This window comes from Rhinatrema bivittatum, chromosome 19 (assembly GCF_901001135.1).
Source record: "Rhinatrema bivittatum chromosome 19, aRhiBiv1.1, whole genome shotgun sequence".
Taxonomy (NCBI): domain Eukaryota; kingdom Metazoa; phylum Chordata; class Amphibia; order Gymnophiona; family Rhinatrematidae; genus Rhinatrema; species Rhinatrema bivittatum.
The window spans coordinates 4,471,758-4,493,259 of NC_042633.1; the positions used below are offsets into that span (position 1 = coordinate 4,471,758).

The 21,502-nt window shown below is 46.7% G+C and overlaps 1 protein-coding gene across 1 annotated transcript in view; it reads left to right on the forward strand.

The window, feature by feature from the left end:
• Positions 1 to 20,512, forward strand: part of LOC115080662 (zinc finger protein 665-like) — a 202,676-nt gene extending 182,164 nt beyond the window's left edge. Inside the window, exon 10 of the mRNA XM_029585002.1 lies at positions 16,156 to 20,512. Within this exon, the coding sequence (XP_029440862.1) occupies positions 16,156 to 18,077 (1,922 nt within the window). The 3' untranslated portion in view covers positions 18,078 to 20,512. The remainder of the gene's footprint in view (positions 1 to 16,155) is intronic.
• The last annotated feature ends 990 nt before the right edge of the window (positions 20,513 to 21,502 follow it).

The following is a 21,502-nucleotide window of genomic DNA, read 5'->3' on the forward strand; positions in this document are numbered from 1 at the left end:
ATGATTTTAATGATAGGTTACAAATTTTTACTAATAGGTCTGAAATTTCATTTTTGAGTTCCTTCAGAACCCTGGGGTGTATACCATCCGGTCCAGGTGAATTACGACTCGTCAGTTTATCAATCAGGCCTACCACATCTTCTAGGTTCACCGTGATTTGGTTCAGTCCATCTGAATCATTTCCCATGAAAACCTTCTCCGGAACAGATATCTCCCCAACATCCTCTTTAGTAAACACTGAAGCAAAGAAATCATTTAATCTTTCCACGATGGCCTTATCTTCTCTAAGTGCCCCTTTAAACCCCTCGATCATCTAACGGTCCAACCGACTCCCTCACAGGCTTTCTGCTTTGGATATATTTTTAAAAGTTTTTACTGTGAGTTTTTGCCTCTACGGCCAATTTCTTTTCAAATTCTCTCTTAGCCTGTCTTATCAATGTCTTACATTTATTTATTTTATTATTTAAAGTCTTTTCTCTACCGTCGCTAAGTTATATACCACCGCAACGGTTTACATGTAGGCACATAAGTAAGTTTGGAGTAAGCGTACTATAGTACATTCTAACCGGTGACATTAAGTTTCGGTTACATTAAATCATAAAAATACATACAAATGTTTAGTGATGTAGGTTCTGGCCAGGTGTACCTAGAAGGTACTTTTACAGGTCAAAAAAAATCACATTTACTGTGTTATCTTATTACATTCCTTGTGTACTCAATATGTTAAAATATTGTAATGCACATTTATGAGAATAGTGCTGGTGCTCTTCTGTTTTTTCCAGTGTATTTTCTATTCTCCAGTCTCTTTATAAAAGGCTTGTTTAAAAAGCCATGTCTTTAGACTTCTTGAATGTTTTGGGGTCTCTCTGTAATCTGATCTCCAAAGGCATTGTGTTCCAGAGTGTGAGTCCTGCTAAAGACAATGCCCTCTCTCTTACCTGTGTTAGTCTCGCTGTCTTGACTGAGGGAATGGTTAAGAGAGCTTTGTTTGCTGAACGAAGGTTCCTGTGTGGTGCGTGTACCCGTAGTGCGGTGTTTAGCCAGTCTGCTTTTACATCATGTATTAGTTTATGTATGGTACATGGGCTTTGTATTTTATTCTGTGTTCTATGGGTAGCCAGTGAAGTTCGGCCAGAGTTTCAGTTATATGGTCTCTTCTTCTTTTTCCAGTTAGTATTCTCGCTGCTGTGTTTTGTAGAATTTGAAGTGGTCTTATTGTTGTATTTGGGAGTCCTAGAAAAAGTGCATTACAGTAATCAGTACTGGCGAAAACTAGTGCCTGAAGCACTGTTCTGAAATCTGCAGGAGTTAATAACGGTTTGTTTTCTGAGGATCATGAGTTTAGCATAGCCTTCTTTTACTTTTAGCGATATGTGTTGTTTTAGATTAATTTCGGGGTCCATTATTATTCCTAGTTTCTTTACTTTTTTTGCTAGTTCTATTTTCTGGTTATTTTTTAGTATAATTGGGGTTTGAATGATTTCGATATTTTTTCTAAGTGTAGAAATTCTGTTTTTTCAATATTGATCACTAGTTCCATTCGGTTTAATAGTTGTTTTATGATATCTAGGTACATGTTAGCTAGGTTTAATGTTTTTTTCTTTTGAGTCGTCGATTGGTAGAATTAATTGAATATCATCTGCGTAGATGTAATGTATGATTCCTATTCCAGCTAGTAGATGGCATAATGGAAGCATGTATATGTTAAAAAGGGTTGCGGACAAGGCTGATCCCTGTGGTACACCTGTTTCAAGATTGAATTTGTCTGATAGTGAGTTGTTGATCTGAACTTGAAAGAACCTGTTTTTTAGATATGAGCAGAACCAGTTTATTGTTTCGTTGTATAGTCCAATCTCTTCTAGTCTTTTTAGTAGAATTTTATGGTTTACTGTGTCAAAGGCTGCTGATAAGTCTAACATTATTAGAATGTATTGTTTTCCATTTAACTTGCCAACGCTTATGCATTATCCTATTTTCTTCTGTTGGATCCTTCTTCCAATTTTTGAATGAAGATCTTTTGGCTAAAATAGCTTCTTTCACTTCCCCTTTTAACCATGCCGGTAATCGTTTTGCCTTCTTTCCACCTTTCTTAATGTGTGGAAAACATCGGGACTGTGCTTCTAGGATGGTATTTTTTAACAATGACCACGCCTCTTGGACATTTTTTACTTTTGTAGCTGCTTCTTTCAGTTTTTTTCTAACAATTTTTCTAAGTTTATCAAAGTTTCCCTTTTGAAAGTTTAGCATGAGAGCCGTGGATTTGCTTACTGTCCCCCTTCCAGTCATTAATTCAAATTTGATCATATTATGATCACTATTGCCAAGCGGCCCCACCACTGTTAAGCTCTCTCACCAAATCCTGTGCTCCACTGAGAATTAGATCTAAAATTGCTCCCTCTCTTGTCGGTTCCTGAACCAATTGCTCCATAAAAATGTCATTTATTCCATCCAGGAACTTTATATCTCTAGCATGTACCGATGATACATTTACCCAGTCAATATTGGGGTAAATGTATCATCGGTACATGCTAGAGATATAAAGTTCCTGGTACAAGACAGTGCTCATGCACTCGTGAGTAAAGGCTAGTTCCAGTAAGAACTCTCTGCTGCTCTCTAGATAAGCAAGACAAGGGGCTTTACCCAGAATTCCCTTCAACTCGTCCATTGCTGTTTGCTGCTCAGATCCTCACTGTCACGGTTCATCCATCTGCAGGAGTTTTACCAGAGGCTGCGTGATCTCTGCATACTGATCAGTGAACTGGCGGGAATAATTGCATATTCACGGGAAAGAATAAAGCTCTGTCAGACTGAGGGGTTTTATGTTCTGTAAGGCTTCTATTCTTTTCTTTTTTGGACACAGTCCATCAGCAGAAATATTTCCTCTGCACTCAGGCAGGCCAATCCACACAAGTTGATTATGCACCTCTAACAGCAGATGGAGATGGAGTAAAAGCTGACGTCATGGACATATAGCCCTGCCCCGTCATTAGCCCGCCAGTATTCTCCGTCTCCAGCAGATGGTGGACATGCATCTCCCTACTGGGGATTGCTTGTAGTATAAAAAAAGAAGAGGAAACGTAAGAAGAAAAGGAGACATTTGATAGCACCGCTTCCCTCAGTTGAGTGCCTTGAGTCTGGCAGCCAATTCAGGTAGGGATTAAAAAAAAATAAAAAGGCCTGTTGAAGGTCGAGGGAGGCTCGACGGTGAAGGCTTTCACCCTCTCCCCCCTAGCTGGAGACCCGTTTGTGCTGTCAGCCAGGGAGACTTGAGCGCAGGTTAAAAAAAGGCAAAGAAAGAGTAGGGAGGTTTTATTTTCCCTATTTTGTCTTTACCGGGTCTTCTTCCATCAGCGATGGTGGTCGGCGACTTTCCCTCTCACTTCTCTGGCGAGTTTAGTGAGGTGCAGAGGCGGCAAAGGCTCAGCAGGTTGAGCAATCTTTGGTTAGGTCCCTCTCCTAGGCTCCATCTTCTAGCCATGTGGTAGGCCATGGCAGTGTTTTTCATGCTCTTGTGTGTGCGCATTCACACCCTGCGGTAGTGTCGTGATAGTGCGCATGTGTGCACGCACTTGTGCACACAAAACCGCGGCCAATGTTTGTGGGGGTACTTCTGTGGCCTGCTGGTGAGCACGTACCTGAGTGCGTACTGGAGCGCGTATCTTATTTTGGGTATGCAACAAACCAGAAGTCTAAGCGGTTAGTGATCTGTGCTGCTTGCCATATAAGGGCAATACAGCTATGGCCTTCTGCGGGTCTATGTCAGTACTGCCTGGATGCTCAAGGTGATTTGTCTCCTACTGATTTAGCTGACACTGGTCCATCCCCTCTGTCAGAGGGGAGTGGGGCTGACGGCAACACAATCAGGGTGTCCCCTTCTTCGGTTGATCTGATGGCAGAAACATTTTCAGGGGACACTCAGTCAGAGGAAGTCAGATTTGGCCCTGTGGGGCCTGGTATGGACCCATCCTCCCTTTCCTGGGTGGAATTTTTCCAGGGTCTACAGACATTTCTGCAGGGGCACATATCAGAGACGGTGATGCCTTCTAAATCAGGGTCACGTTCTTGGGATCCCTTCTTATTTGCGCCGCAGTATATCAGTCCTTGATGTTCAGAGGATGTGGATAAGGATGACACTGACGATGATTTGGGTTTCTCCCCTCTGGAAGAGGGAGAAGTTCCCCCAGATTTAGAGCCACTTTGGGCTGTGTTCCGTTTCTTTCAGAGAGATGATTTGCCAAGTCTGTTATCTCAGTCTCTGAAGGCACTTGGTGTGACAGGGGGTGACTCTACAGGTGCACAATGGACCCCATATTGGTCACCCATGCAAAGCATCATATTTCTTTCCCTTCCTGGATGCAGTTCAAGAGTTGATTGACCTTAAATGGAGTGCACCAGAGGCAAGCTTTAAAGGGGGATGCACTTTGGTGAGTTTGTAGCCCTTGGATCCAAAGGCAAGAGAGCATTAGTGTTTCCTGAAGGTGGATGTGCTGGTGTGTTCTGTTACCAAGTGGATCACCATTCTGGTGGAAGGAGATGCTCAAGTTCAGATGCTCAGGATAGGTGAATCAAAGCTATCCTTAAGCAGGCCTTTGAAGCCATAGTGATGAATTTGCAAATTGCTTCCTGTTGCTCTCTGGTGGCTTAGGCTAGTCTTTATCTCAGGAGACTGAGGGAGTGGCATCAGATAGCAGAGCAGTAATGGAACCAGGAGCCACCACTTTAGGTGTTGCAGACTGTTATCTTGGTGACACTGCCACCAGAGAAGTTGCTTCTGTGACAGTGGCTAAGATGATACAAAAATTGATTTTGTATCATCTGCAAATTTGATTATCTCACTCGTCATATTTCTTTCCAGATCATTTATAAATATATTGAAAAGTAAGGGTCCCAATACAGATCCCTGAGGCACTCCACTGCCCACTCCCACTGAGAAAATTGTCCATTTAATCCTACTCTCTGTTTCCTGTCTTTTAGCCAGTTTGCAATCCACGAAAGGACATCGCCACCTATTCCATGACTTTTTACTTTTCCTAGAAGCCTCTCATGAGGAACTTTGTCAAACGCCTTCTGAAAATCCAAGTATACTACATCTACCGGTTCACCTTTATCCACATGTTTATTAACTCCTTCAAAAAAGTGAAGCAGATTTGTGAGGCATGACTTGCCTTGGGTAAAGCCATGCTGACTTTGTTCCATTAAACCATGTCTTTCTATATGTTCTGTGCTTTTGATGTTTAGAACACTTTCCACTATTTTTCCTGGCACTGAAGTCAGGCTAACCGGTCTGTAGTTTCCTGGATTGCCCCTGGAGCCCTTTTTAAATATTGAGATTACATTAGCTATCCTCCAGTCTTCAGGTACAATAGATGATTTTAATGATAGCTTACAAATTTTTACTAATAGGTCTGAAATTTCATTTTTTAGTTCCTTCAGAACTCTGGGGTGTATACCATCCGGTCCAGGTGATTTACTACTCTTCAGTTTGTCAATCAGGTCTACCACATCTTCTAGGTTCACCATGATTTGATTCAGTCCATCTGAATCATTACCCATGAAAACCTTCTCCAGTACGGGTACCTCCCCAGCATCCTCTTCATTAAACACCAAAGCAAAGAAATCATTTAGTCTTTCCGCGATGGCCTTATCTTCTCTAAGTGCCCCTTTAACCCCTCGATCATCTAACGGTCCAACTGACTCCCTCACATGCTTTCTGCTTCGGATATATTTAAAAAAGTTTTACTGTGAATTTTACTGTGAGTTTTTGCCTCTACAGCCAACTTCTTTTCAAATTCTCTCTTAGCCTGTCTTATCAATGTCTTACATTTAACTTGCCAACTTTTATGCATTATCCTATTTTCTTCTTCCAATTTTTGAATGAAGATCTTTTGGCTAAAATAGCTTCTTTCACCTCCCCTTTTAACCATGCCGGTAATCGTTTTGCCTTCTTTCCACCTTGGGACCATAACCCTCCCAGAAGAGAAGGTACTCCCATCTGCGATGGTGGAACCGTACATCCAGTACGTCTTTCACCTGATAAATGACATCTTGTTCAGCAGACGTGTTGGCGGGCACAGGAGATTTATCGTGGAATTTAGATGGAACCACAGGCTTGAGGAGAGACACATACAAGACATTGTGAATCCTCAGGGTGGATGGTACTCGTAGCCAGTAGAATACTGCAACTACTCTCTCTGCCACAGCAAACGGACCAATATACCTGGGGGCCAGGCGCATGGAAGGAGTCCGTAATTGGATGTTCCTGGTGCTCAACCACATTTTATCTCCTGGGAGAAAAACAGGCGCTGGCTGCTGTAGCCTGTCGGCAAACATCTTTGCCTTAGCCGCCGTCGATCGGAGCTTCTCTTGGGTGGAACTCCAAAGGTTGTGCAACTGACGTGCAGTTAGTTGCGCTGCAGGAGACGGTACCATCAGAAGCAGGGGTAAGGGAGGTCTAAGGGTCTTCCCGTAGACCACCTGGAAGGGAGACAAGTTGGTGGCAGAATGTCAGTGGCAGTTGTAGGAGAACTCTGCCCAGGGTAAGAGAGTTACCCAATCATTCTGGAGATCCCTCACAAATTGTTTAATGTAACGCCTTACTTGCGAAAGTTTTGTTTTATGGAAACCGACCTGATTCGATTATGTATTTCGAGAAGGTCGGTATATAAAAACTCTAAATAAATAAATAAAGGCACGGAGAAAGGCCTTTAACGTTCGATTAGTGCGTTCGGCTTGGCCTTTGCCCTGGGGGTGAAAAGCCATTGTAAGGTCTAGTTGGACCCCAAATTTCCTGCAGAGGGCTCTCCAATATTTTGCTGTGAACTGGGGCCCTTGGTCCGAGGCAGTGTGCAAAGGAAGCCCATGCAGATGGAAGATATGTTGAGCGAAGAGACTTGCAAGTTCTGGTGCTGTAGGTAACTTATAGAGGGGCACAAAATGGGCATCTTCGAGAATCTGTCGACCGTGACCCAGATCACGGTTTTCCCGTCCGAGGTAGGCAGATCCACAATGAAGTCTGTGGACAGATGGGTCCAGGGTTCAGTTGGAATAGGCAGCAGCTGGAGAAGGCCCCAGGGGCGGCCAGGCAAAAGTTTCTGTCGGGTGCAAGTAGGGCAGGAACTAACGTAGAGATGGACATCCCTCTTGACCTGAGGCCACCAGTAGAAATTGGTCAATAAGTCCAAGGTCCAGGTTACTCCCGGATGGCCTGCGGTCAGTGAGTTGTGGGCCCACGATAACACCTTCCTACGGAGGCGAGTGGGTACCACTGTCTTGCCTGCGGGAGCCACCTCTGTAGCCGCAAGAAGGACTTTGGCTGGGTCGAGGATATATTGAGGCGGATTAGGGGTATCCTCTGTCTCCGCCGTGCGAGAGAGGCCATCCGCCCGGATGTTCTTGGAAGCTGGCCTGTAACAGAGGAGAAAGTTGAAGCGGCTAAAAAAGAGGGATCCCCGAGCTTGTTGAGGGTTGAGGCGCTGGGCACAACACAAGCATTCCAGATTCTTGTGATCAATATAAACGATCACAGGATGTTGGGCTCCCTCCAACCATTGGCACCATTCTTCGAAGGCCAGTTTGATGGCCAGAAGCTCCTTGTCTCCTATGCTGTAATTCTTTTCCGCGGGCGAGAATTTACGGGAAAAGTAAGAACACGGCTGTTACGACTATGGCTGCTATGCAGCTGCCTCACCACCAGAGGTCCCCCACGAGTATGCTCTCCTGGCTGGCCCAGTCCACCCTCCTTGTCTACTCTATATTCCAGACTTCCTTTATAACCCTGCCTAGCATATCCCTCGGTGCTTCAGCATCGAGCTCATTTGGGCTCCCTGCTCTAGCCTCCTCCCTGCCTTGCTCTGTTGCCTACGGACTTCATCCTTGCTCTGTTGCCTACGGGCTCCTGCCTTGCTCTGTAGCCTTTGGGCTCCTGTCTTGCTCTGTAGCCTTTGGGCTCCTGTCTTGCTCTGTTGCCTTCGGGCTTCTGCCTTGCTCTGTTGCCTTCAGGCTTCTGCCTTGCTGCCTTCGGGCTTTTGTATTTTATGTTTAGTGTTAGTAATGTTTGGTTAGTCTGTCTATTCATCGTCAGTCTTGTTTCCCCGGGTTCCCTTAGTCCAGTCACTCATTACCTACAGTCAGTATCACCCTTACCTGTACGCTACCCTGAGTCCATCCTTACCAGCACCCATTTCCAGTATTCTGATCACCTTTACCTGCATTCACTTTCACACATACCTCAATGCTGTTCCTGTGTTTCAAGCTCACCCTTACCTCCACGCACCTTGTATTAGACTCCCTCCAGCTAGCTCCCACCACCACAGGCATCCTCTGAATAACCTTCAGTTTCATTAGTTCCAGACAGTTTCCACACATTCCTGCCTACACCAGCCAGTATCAGAGGCTCTACCACACACTCCTGTTTCTCTCCACCCTGAGTCACCCCTACAGGTGGTGTTCACTACACCTGATCAGTGCCCAATCGTAACAACAGCAAGGACTTGCCGTTGCTGGATACTTGGCTCAGGACGGCCCCGACCGCCACGTCGGAGGCGTCAACTTCTACGACAAATTGACGCTGGGGGTCCGGATGGTGGAGACATGTGTCTTGAAGGAAGGCAGACTTCAGTTCCTGGAAGGCTTGTAGCGCTGCCGCGGACCAGTTCCTAGCGACGGCCCCCTTTTTGGTGAGGGCCGTTAGCGGGGCCACCATCCGGGAATAGTGAGGTATGAACTGGCGGTAAAAATTGGTGAAGCCTAGGAAACGCTGACGTGCCTTAACCCCCACGGGTTGAGGCCAATCTTTGATGGCCGTTACTTTCTCAGGGTCCATGTGGAAACCCGTGGAGGATACAGTATACCCGAGGAAGGGTAGAGACTCTTGCTCAAACTGACACTTCTCCATCTTGGCAAAGAATCGGTTATCCCGGAGCTTCTGTAGTACACTCCGAACGTCTCTGCGGTGCATGGCCAGGTCCTTCAAGTATATGAGCACGTCATCCAAGTATACTATGACCGAGGTGTTTGCATATCCCTCAGCACCTCGTTCATTAGGTTCTGAAAGACCGCAGGGGCGTTGCAGAGACAAAAGAGCATGACCAGGTATTTGTAATGCTCATCCCTCGTATTGAACGTGGTCTTCCACTCGTAGCCTGGTTGTATCCGTACCAGGTTGTATGCCCCTCGGAGGTCCAACTTGGTGAAGATCTTGGCTCCTTGTAGTCGATCCAGTAGCTCCGGGATCAGTGGTAATGGGTATCTGTCGCGTTGCGTAATATTATTCAGACCACGATAGTCTATGCAGAGCCGGAGAGACCCGTCCTTCTTCGCAACAAAGAAGAATCCGGCTCCGGCCGGTGAGGTGGATGGCCGAATGAAGCCTCTGTACAAATTCTCCCGGATATACAAAGACATGGCCCGGGTTTCCGGAAGCGACAAGGGATAAACCTACCCTCTAGGCGGCGTGGTGCCCGCGATCAGATTGATGGCACAATCAAAGGGCCGGTGTTCTGGGAGGAGCTCGGCCTTTTCCTTCGAGAAGACATCCATATAATCCTGATATTGTAGTGGCAGCACCAAGGGTGTGGTCAGGAGTGGTACCAACGGTTGAGGAATAGGTGCCAGGCAGGTTTCAAAACAAGGCGGACTCCAGGACGCAATCTGGAAGGTATCCCAGCAGATAACCGGTGAGTGCTTCTGAAGCCAGGGTAAGCCCAAGATGACTGGGTGCATGGACCTCTCCAAGACGAGGAATGAGATCTCTTCTATGTGCAGAAGATCTGTGCATAAGGTTAGGGGCTTAGTACAGGTAGAAATGGTCCCCGGGAGGGGGGGGTCCTGTGAATGGAAGACACTCGGATGGGGGTGCTCTTGGGGTTGAACCCCGATTTGTAGTTGTTGGACTAGATCCCAGAGGATGAAATTCCCCCTGGCTCCGGAGTCAGTCAGGGCCAGCGTATCAAAGTCTCCTCCGGGAAGGACTACAGTAACCGGAACGGTGCACGGGGAGGCAGAAGTGGTGTTACCTAGGGTCAGCTCCCTGACGATCCCTAGGTTCTGGCGTTTCCCAGCCGCTCACCACATCGGGCTAGGAAGTGCCCCTTGCCACCGCAATATAGGCACAGACCTTGAGTATGGCGTCTTCTTCTCTCTTCCTGTGAGATTGGGCCCTGGCCCAACTGCATAGGCTCTACGTGTTGATTCCCTGGAGAGGCAGAAGAGGAGGGTACCGGTCAGGAAAATGTAGTTCTAGAGTTACTGGGTTGACGACCGGACCTCCTTTCCCGGAACCGATGTTGGATATGGCGGTCCACCCGACCAGCCAAATCGATGAGGCTGTTCAGGTCATCCGGGAGGTCCCTCGCCACCAGCTTTTCTTGGAGTTTTGAGGAGAGACCCTCCAGGAATATGCCGTGGAGACTGTCATCCCCCCATTTCAGCTCGACTGCTAGAGTCTGGAATTCCACCGCATACTTGGTCAGAGGCCGGTTGCCCTGGTATAGCTGAAGTAACTCAGAGGTGGCAGCGGGCCTGCGAGAGGGCTCATCAAAGATATGTCGGAAGGCTGCGACAAACTGCTCCAGATTCGCAAGACGGGCGTCCTGACGTTCCCCCAATGGGGAGGCCCACGCCAGGGGTTTCCCATCTAGCAATGAAATAATATAGCTGGTTTTAATTCGATCCGTAGGAAACTGGGCTGGCAGTAGGTTGAATCGGATGTAACACTGATTGAGGAAGCCGCGGCAGAGCTTCTATTCCCCAGAGTACCGTGAGGGTGCTGGCAATTGTGTGGGCATGGCCGGTCCAATATCGGCCGAGGCTACTTGTACCGGAGGAATGAATGCAGCGACTCCATCTATCCGATCGGCTAGTCTCTGCACGGTCGTCATCAGGGAGTCAATGCAGATTTGCTGTTGTTGCAACTGCTGTGCAATTCCGGGAATGGCTTTCAAGCCCGTGGCGTCCACCGGGTCCATGGCCTTGCAAACTGTTGGATTTGTTAACCCTTGGGCCGGCTCGTACAGTTGGTGGCTCACTGAGGAGATACTCAGTGGGTGTCGAAGCCGGGAGGCGGCACAGACAGGAGACCAAGAGATCTTCACCACTGGAGACTCGAGGTCCCCCCAGGAGGAGCCCGTGAGGACCCGGGCCACTTGGACTGACGAGTGGTCTCCTGCGAGGTGGTATCCCGGGAATGGAGACGAAGAGCTGGAGCCAGGAGGCCAACTGGAACTTCACCACTGGAAGCCCGCGGTCCCCCCGAGAGGAGCTCGAGAGGACCCGAGCCGCTTGGACTTAGGCGAGGCCTCCTGGATGAAGCCGAAGTCAGAAGCCAAAGGACGAAGCTGGATCAGAAGTCAGTGGATGGAAGCTGGAGTCAAAAGCCAGGAGTCAGAAGCCAAGGATGAAGCTGAATCAGAAGTCGGTGGACGGAAGCCGGAGTCGAAAGCCAGGAGTCAGAAACCGAAGTCAGAAGCTAAGGATGAAGCTGAATCAGAAGTCGGTGGACGGAAGCCGGAGTTGAAAGCCAGGAGTCAGAAGCCGAAGACAGAAGCCAAGGATGAAGCTGAATCAGAAGTCGGTGGACGGAAGCCAGGAGTCGAAAGCCAGGAGTCGAAAGCCAGGAGTCGAAAGCCAGGAGTCGAAAGCCAGGACTCAGAAGCCAAAGGATGAAGCTGAATCAGAAGTCTGTGGGCGGAAGCCGGAGTCGAAAGCCAGGAGTCAGAAGCCGAAGTCAGAAGCCAAGGATGAAGCTGAATCAGAAGTCGGTGGACGGAAGCCAGAGTCGAAAGCCAGGAGTCAGAAGCCGAAGTCAGAAGCCAAGGATGAAGCTGAATCAGAAGTCGGTGGATGGAAGCCGGAGTCGAAAGCCAGGAGTCAGAAGCCGAAGGATCCGAAGCAGCAACTAGCAACTCTTACCAGAGTGAACCTTGTTGCAAGGCAGGGAAGAGATCCTGTTGCAGGGTTAAATACCCTGGGAGCGTCTGACGTCATCCCAGGGCAGGGCTGCATTTCCCGCGCTGGCCCCTTTAAGAGCAGAGCCCCTGCGCGTGCACATGCCTAGGGGGTGGGTCCAGCCGCGGAGCGATGAAGGCGTCTCAAGGAGGGAGAGCCGCAGCCAGGGTCGAGCAGGCCCGGGGGAGCATCGCAGCAGCCCGGGCCGTCCCCGAGGTAAGTGGAGGGACCGGGGCACGGCCCGGGACTGTAACACTTACCACTGGAGTTGAGCGTCCAATTGCAGTGGTGGGTACAAGATCATCATCTCAGGAAGGGAGTTTCCTTGGAGACACTGGATTGATTAGTGCTCACGACAGCTACGAGCCTTCTGGGTTAGGGGGGCTCACTGTCAGGAGTTGCTGGTGCAAAGTCATTGGAATGCCAAGGAATAGCAATGGAGCATCAATCAGTTGGAAGCACAGGCAGTTTGGCTGGCATGCTTAAGGTTTGCCGAGCATCTAGATACTTGAGCGGTCAGGATAATGTCAGACAATGTGACGACAGTGGCGTACATCAATCATCAGGGCGGAACCAGAAGCCAACAGGTGTCAGAGGAGATAGATGCGCTCATGGTATGGGTGGAGCAACATCTTCTAGACATATCTGCCTCTCCCATTGCCGGAATGGATAACGTAAGGCTCAACTTTCTCAGTGGGTAGAGCTTTGACCCAGAGGAGTGGGAGTTAGCGGATGAAGCCTTTCATCTCATAGTGGAGTGCTGGGGTCGCACATATCTAGATTTGCTGACAACTTCTGATAATGCAAAGATTCCGCAATTCTTCAGTCGCAGAAGGGATCCAAAAGAACTGGGTATCAATGCTCTTGTTCAGGTGTGGCTATGGTGCGGGGTGTCATAACACTACACCAGATAAAGAGAATTTCAAGGAAGAACCTGAAAGCATGGCTCTTTAGAAAAGCATATCATTTAACATAAAATACCAATATGCTGATAATTTCAACATCAGTACCAGAGATAATGTTAGTGGAGAGAGCAATAAGTAGTGAACGATGTAAAGTTAGTAGAATTATAATGTGTATTTACTGTTGGGTCAACCTAAAAATGTACAAATATGAACTAGATTATATCCTTACTATTGTGATGTCCTAGAATATATATGAATATGAACTAGAACATATAGTTATTGTAGTGTTAACCTAGAATGTGAATGTGAAAACACAGCATGTGATTGTTGACCAAGAATATGAATGCTGATATTGTAAACCATTGTGAACTTCATTTGGAACGACGGTGTATAAAATGCCTAAATAAAAATAAATAAAATTATATGCCTTCCCACCATGGCCACTGATAGGCAAGATCATTCGGAAGATTGCAAATCAGATCGAAACCATGCTTTTGGGGGCTCCAGATTGGCCCTGAAGACTGTGATGTCAATCTGCAGAGGCTGCTTGTGGGCAGTCCTCTCAGACTGCCACTCCAGAAGGATCTGTTGCGGCAGGGACCCATTCTACACGATAATCTGGGTCGATTTTGTCTTACGATTTGGCCCTTGAGAGGGATTGGTTGTTGAAGCATGATTATTCTGCTGCAGTGATGTCTACTTTGCTCTGGGCCAGAACATTTTCTATGTCTCTGGCTTACGTTAGAGTTTAGAGAGTTTTTGAGGCCTTGTGTGAGGAGCAAGGTTCTAAGCCTCTTAAAGTGGAAACTCCTAATTTTGGAATTTTTGCAGGAAGGATTGCATAAAGGCTTGGCCTTTAACACCTTAAAGGTTCAAGTGGCAGCTCTCGCTTGTTATAGGGGGTGAATCAGTGGTGGGCTTTTGTTTTCCCATTCAGATGTGTCCCGATCCTTGAAGGGAGTTAAGCATCTGCGTCCTCCTTTGTGGCTTTTGGTGCCTCTGTGGGACTTAATCTGGTCCTGAATTTCTTGGTGGGTCCTAATTTTTGGCCTCTGCATGGCCTTTTCTTGTAGCTGCTTACATTGAGGAAGGTCTTTCTTGTGGCAATCTGTTCCACATGTCGGGTTTCCGAACTGCAGGCTCTTTCTTGCCATGAGACCTTTCTGCGTGTTACTCCGAGGGTGGTACAGCTTTGGACTGTGCCTTCCTTTTTGTCGAAAGTGTTTTCGGAGTTTCATTTGAATCAGTATTTCCCTGCCAACATTGGACAGGGATTGAGATGAGTGCGAGTATCGTTTTTTGCGTACCTTGGATGTCAAGCGGCATCTGTTGTGGCTCTTGGAGGTTACTAAATCTGTCTAGAAGTCAGAAGCGGTAGCAAGGATGATGGAGGGCTCGGTGGTGAAGGCTTGTGCCCTCTCCCTCCATAGCCATTGACCCCATCCGTGTTCTCAGCCTGGGAGGGCTGAGCTCAAGAGAAAAAAAGTAGGGACATTTTAGTCCCCTCTGTTTTTTCTTACCAGGTCCTGTTCCCTCTGTATTTGTTCCTGTGCACCCATTACCCTCTTTTGCCTCTCACTTCTCGGGAGAGTTAGAGTAGAGTGGAGGCAGCTCGGGCTCGGATGTTGAGCAGCCTTTGGCTAGGCCCCACTCTCAGGCCGATTCAGTCAGCCATGGCGGCGTTTTTTGCTCACGCACATAGGAGTGTGCATGCTTTCTCGCTGCGCGGTGGGGTCCTGACATAGGCATGCATATAGGCAAATACATCTGTGCGTATGCCTATGTGCACGAGAAAAAAACTCCGCCATGGCTAATTGAATCGAGCCTGAGAGCGGGGCCTAGCCAAACGCTGCTAAACAACAGCCGACCCTGAGCCGCCTTCACTATACCCTAACTCTAGTTTTGAGTGTGTATTTGTGCGTGTACTCCCGGGCACTGTTGCAGGAGACCATTGAGAGCCATGTGCAGGAAACCTTTGACTAACTCCTGGGGTGGTGCAGCTTAGTACTGTACCTTCATTTTTGCCGAAAGTGGTTTTGGAGTTTCATTCAAATTAGTCTATATCCCTGTTCTCGCTGGTCAGGGGTCAAGATAGGCATGATTATCGTCTGCATGCTTTGGATGTCAAGTGGCATCTGGTGCAATACTTGAAGATCACATCTAAGCGACGGATTGTGCTCCATGTTGGAGATAATCAAGGTGAACCAGCGATGCGGGCAGCTATAGCCCATTGGGTGACAGAATTCAACACGGCTGCCTATGTGGATGCAGATGTCCCAGTACCTGGTCAGGGCAGTTTTTGTGGGCGGAGCTTTGGTTGATGTCTCCTGTCGAGATTTGCTGAGCAGTGATGTGGTCCTTCTTACACACTTTCTCCGAGTATTAATGCTTGGATGTTTGGGCTCAGGAGGGTGCAGCTTCCACGCGTGAAGTGTAGACAGGACCACAGGCAGCCTCCCACTCTTTTTGGGTGTAGCTTTGATACCTCCAACTGGAGTGGATTGGCCTGCTTGAGTGCAGAGGAAGGAGAAATTACTACTTGATCATTTAATTTTCTCTAAGGAAGGCAGGCCAATCCACAACCTGCCCTGGGCTGCCTACTTGCTTTTAGTTCATACTTTATATGCGGACGACAATGAGTGTTTTTTCTGTTAATTCAGTTGAAGGACTGGTAAGTTTTATATAACCAGCCCCTAACATTAGTGCATGTTAATTCTTTTGGCTGTCCTCAGTGTTGTCCAATTGGTTGGAACCATGGTGATTGATTGTTCATCATGTTCAAGTATAGTCATTTTGTCCACAGTTTGGCTTTTCCAGAGATACTGGTGGGCTGATATAAGAGCAGGGCTATATGTCAGTGATATCAGTGAGTCTGATTTACTCTGTCTCCATCTGCTGGTAGGAGTGCATAACCCACTGGTTTGGATTGGCCTACCTTCCTTAGAGAAAGGAAATTATCAGATAAGTAGTAATTTCTGCTTATTCAACTCTGAGGTTCAGGGACCCATATCCAGAATGAATCATCAGAGTGTTGCAGAGTTTTTGGTTACTGACCGTAATCAGAGTGAAGGGAATCATTGCAGAGACTGGAGGTGAAGATGAGATGCACAGACATGGTCTGGTCCCCTCTGTTCATGTGCTATTTCCCACCTGTACCTGTCTACAAGCAGCACCATGTCTTGTTATGTGTCATATGGAGCCTTAGCCAAGAAAATGTCTTTAAATAATCATATGGAGATATTTCCCTGTATATGTCCTCTTCCGTAGCTATAAAATTAATGATTATACTTTCACTTTTATCCAACAGATGATTGTTTCAGGAACAATAATGAAAGGCAGAGAATATGCAGTGGACAGCAGGGGAAGGAATGGAAACAGAGAGAGTCCTTCAGAAAGCACACAGATCATTCAGCTGACAGTGAAGTAGGTAGCAGTAGAGTAACACTGCCAAGGATAAAAGAAGAAAAAGTCCAAAAAGCCAAGAGACCTAACCCATGTCCTAAACAAGAGAGAAATTCCAACCACTTCTCGAATCTTGTGCAAACTCAGAGACTCAATGAAAGAGGAAGTTCATTTAAAAGTGCTGATACTTGGGAAAACTTCACCACAAACTTACATTCTGTTGGGCACCATGAAAAGATTGAATGTGGGAACCAGTTCACTGAGAGGTCAAATCACACATGCATCCATGAATATTATAGCAGGGAGAAACAAATTATAGGCAATGAAGATGAGAAAAGAATTTCTAAGAAAAAACTTACAGCACATAGAAAAATTCCCATACAAAAGAAACTATTAAAATGTACAAAGTGTCAACAATGCTTTCACTACAGGGCTGACCTGGAAAGACATGTCAAAATTCACTCAGGAGAAGGTACAGTTCAGTGTACTGCAGGTAAAGAAAGAGAGTCAAACCTCCCAAAATTTAAAACTTTTCACAAAAGAGACAAGCTTTTCAAGTGTACTGAATGTGAAAAATATTTTGCATATAAATCACAGCTTATAATTCATCAAAATATTCACAAAGGATACAAACCCTTTAAATGTTCTGAATGTGATAAAAGTTTTAGGCAAATATCTCACCTAAGAATACATGAAAGAATCCACACTGGAGAGAAACCATATAAATGTTCTGAATGTGGTAAATGTTTCAGTCAAAAATCTCCCCTAAAACTACATGAAAGAATCCACACTGGAGAGAAACCATTTAAATGTGCTGACTGTGATAAATGTTTCAGCCAGAAAAGCCACATGCGCCTACATCAAATGCACCACATGGGAGAGAAACCGTACAAGTGTTCTGAATGTAATAAATGTTTCAGTCTGAAAAGCAACCTGCAATGCCATGAAATAATCCACAAGGTAAATAAACCATATAAATGTTCTGAATGTACTAAATGTTACAGTTACAAAAGTAGCCTGCGAGTACATGGATTGATACACATGGGAGAGAAACCATATACGTGTTCTGAATGTGATAAAAGGTTCGTTAAGAAATGTGATCTAAGAGCTCATGAAAGACTACACACTGGAGAGAAACCATTTCAATGTTCTAATTGTGATAAAAGCTTCAGTTATAAATGTGTCCTAAGAAGACATGAAGTAATCCACTCTGGAGAGAAACCATATAAATGTTCTGAATGTAATAAATGTTTCAGTCAGAAAAGCCACCTACAGTGCCATGAAATTCGCCACAATGGTGATAAAACATTTAAATGTTCTGAATGTGATAAATGCTTCAGTCAAAAAGACAGCCTGCGAGTGCATGAAAAATTACACAAGCGAGAGAAACAATTTAAATGTTTTGGATGTGATGAAATCTTCAGAAATAAATGTGACCTAAAAAAACATGAAAAGATGCACCATGGAGAGAAACTATTTATATGTTCAGCATGTACTAAAACTTTCAAGTTTAAATCTAAGCTAAGAATACATGAAAGAATTCACACTGGAGAGAAACCATTCAAATGTTCTGAATGCAATAAAAGTTTCAATTGTAAATCTGAGCTAAAAATACATGAAAGAATCCACACTGGAGAGAAACCATATAAATGTTCTGAATGTGGTAAATGTTTCAGTCAAAAATCTCACCTAAGAATACATGAACGAATGCACACTGGAGAGAAACCATATAAATGTTCAGAATGTAATAAAAGTTTCTGTCAGAAAAGGCACCTGCAATGCCATGAAATAACTCATAGGAAAAATAAACCACTTATATGTTCTTAATGTGACGAAAGTTTCAGACAAAAATCTGAAGTAAAAATACATGAAAGAATCCAAACCTGGGTCTAAGGGTGAAATAATAATTAGAGTAAATGGAGTAAGTCTCTCTCACCAAGTCTTCTTGAGTACCTTCACGTGGTGAACATATTACATAATACCCAAACAAAATCTCAGCTAGGTGACTACTACTATTTAAGTATGATAGGCAAAAAAAAACTGAATTCCAACTGGCTGCATGTCACCCAGGATAAAAATGTGATCACCCTTCCCTGTACGTACTCGGATCAGCCTAGACTGCTGGGTTTTGCCCCCCTCCAGCAGATGGAGACAGAGATTTGACAGACTCTGCCCTATATCCTAAGGTGCCACCTTAGGATATAGTACTTCTCTGTCTCTGGAGGTGCAGAATCTACATTCTGTACTTGTTACTTAGTGTAAAAAAATAAAAAAGAAATAGAAAGTAAGCAAGGAGTTTGTTTCTTTAAATTATACTTAGTTAAAAATAAGAGACAAGGAAGATTTTCTTCAGCCTCCCAGGGGGTTGTTAGGTCCTGAGGGGACCATCCCCCCTGGTGCTTGATGTAGCTGCGGGTCGAGGGCCCTATTGCTACTTGCTAGCAGCACTGAGTGTGATATCGGGGAGCCCGGCTCACTCACCCCAGAAGGAACAGGACCCATAGAAGACCGCCAGGCAAGTTTTTGATAAAAATAAATAAATAAAACGTCTTGGTTTTCGGGGCTCAGGTTCTCCCTTCCCTTGCTGCCGCTGCCGGTCACTTTTCACAGTTTTCGCTGCTCCGGGTCGTTTTTTCCTTACTTTAATGATGCAGCGGAGATCAGCATGCCGGGCGTGTGGCTCAGCGCGCGCCTTTCTCGAGATGGCCTCTGTTCCTCATGTCTCCCCGGGGGGGGGGGGGAGGGAACCTCCGCTGCAGCCAGGGATGTTAGGCAGAGCGCTCGCAAAGCTCCTACGGGGGTTAGTGGACCGCGGCCTCCTCCTGATCCGTTCCCGCTGAGCGCGGGAACAGAAGCCATTTTGAGCACGATCAGGGCAGCGACGCGAACCGCGGTGGGGGAGGGGATACTCCCGCCTTTTTTATCCCTGGAACAAATGGCCCCCGGGGGGGGGCGAACCAACGGGGCATGCCTTGTCTGCGACGGAGAACAGCCCCAAGGGGGCTTCTGACTCCTCCTCTTTCTCCTCGGAGTTTATTTTGCTGCGTCATAAGGCCTTTAAGGCCAGGAAGTCAGGGAAAAAGCAGGCTGAAGAGAAAACTTCTTTAGTGGTCCCATGTTCGAATCCACGGAAGCGGTCCAAACCTAAGGGGAGAACTGGGTCTTCAAAAGTGAAGTGCCCGTTACAGTACGTGGTGCCCCATACAGATACAGATTCTTCTGTGCAGGTTTCTGACCCAGATGATCAGATCCTGCATTCCAAGCCCTCGCTGGGGGTGGGTGGAGATACAGATCAACAGCAGGATTCAGGCCGTGGCTCTCATATTGTTGAGGGAGACGACCCGAAGATGGTCCGCCTTTTTAGAAAGGATGACCTGGGTCAGCTTATCCCCGCGATTCTAGGGGAGTTAGGCATCAACGTGCCGCCCAAGGAATCCCGGATGGGGGCTATTGATCCGGTATTGTTGGGCCTGCGGGGTCCGACCACTTCTTTTCCTTTTCATTTCTCGGTTACCGACTTGCTGTTCAGAGAATGGGACATCCCTGAGCTGGGGTTGAAGGTTAGTAAAGCAATGGATAAGTTATTGTTATGATTCCTGACCGTGGAGTTTCCCCTGCGAGCAGGCCTTCACCTACCTTCCTGCGCTGCCTTCTCCTACGCAGCAGAGGCCACCGACATCTAAGCCGTGTCCCGCGGCAGTCAGAGCCTGCCGCTGATGTCACTTCTCCCGTGGCCCGGACTGCCGCGTTTGGGGCCTTCTCTTGCGTCAGGGAGCCGCGAGCTAGCCTGTCTTCCGCGGCATGAAGCCGCCACAGCTGGGGTCTGCCTAGCCGCCTGGGGCCACCCTTAAATCTACCTTCGCGGCAGAGAGCTGCTTGAGCCTGCAGAAGCGCCGTTATCAGTCTGACCCTAATCCTGAGTTGCCTCTGTTCCTGCCTGCCTCTCTAGGCACGTGGCCGCACCTCCTTACTAGATTTAAAGGACCCATGGTCAGATATGCCCTGGGCCCCACCTGATGACGTCATCCTGGACATCTTCCTGCTAGCCCTATAAAAGGGCTTCTTCTTCACTTCAGCCTTTGCCTTGCAGGAGTTCTTCGTCCCTGGAGGTTCCTGTTTTCCAGCACTCTGTCAGGTCTTCGTTCCTTGTTCTTCGTTGGAGCTCCATGTCCTGAGTCTTCATGGCTTCCTGATGTTCCATGACTTCATGTTCCGAGGTTCCTAGTCCAGGCTTCCTGATGTTCCACTTCCTGATGTTCCATTTCCCGATTGATTGATTTATTTATTTATTTATTTAAAATCTTTTCTATACCGTCGTTAAGCGGGTGCCATCACAACGGTTCACAATAAGGCACAAAAACTATGTTGCATAAAGTGTCTGGAATTTTAACTCTTACACAGGTGCCATCAAAAATACTGTAACATTATATCATAATAAGTACTATTTGGTGAGTGTTCTAAGTTATGTCTAGGATTTCTAACTCTGCTAAAAGTTTGGTGTTACTTAACTTTAGTTCTTTGAAGTTTAAGATAAAGGTGGAGATTAGAATATAGGAGAGGATACACACTTTAAGAAGGAAGGAGTGTGTTTGTGTGGGTGTTTGCTTGACCGCAACTAACAGTTCCCTGGGTTCAACTCTTGATTCTCTTTGTGGTATGCTTGCTTAAATAGCCATGTTTTTAAATTTTTTCTGAATGTTTTGATGTCTCTTTCCAATCTGATTTCTACCGGCATGGTGTTCCATATTATCGGTCCTGCTAGTGATAGGGCCCTGTCCCTTACTTGTGTCAATCTGGCTGTTTTGACTGATGGTATAGTTAGCATTGCTTTGTTTGCTGACCTTAGGTTTCTGTGTGGGGTATGTAAGCGGAGGGCTGTGTTCAGCCACTCTGCTTTTTCATCGTGTATCAGTTTATGAATGGTGCATAAAGTTTTGTATTGTATTCTTTGTTCCAAGTTTGTTCCAAGTTCTCATCTGTGTCTTCCAGTGCTCAGTCTTCAGAGTCCTCTTGACCCTCCAGCTCCTCTACTTCTCCAGATGACAACTCGTCGGGTAAATCCGTTTCTTCGGTTCCTGTTTTAGTCATTGGAGTCTTGTAGTGGCTGGGTTCCCTTCCTGCGCGTGTTCCGCTCGCCACGTGGTCCGTGACCAGCCTCTCCAGGTTGTGTAGGGCACACAGTGGGACAGGGTGGTCCGTGACCAGCCCATTCGGTCCGCTCGTGTCGGTGGGCTGTGTTGGGCGCCCTGAGA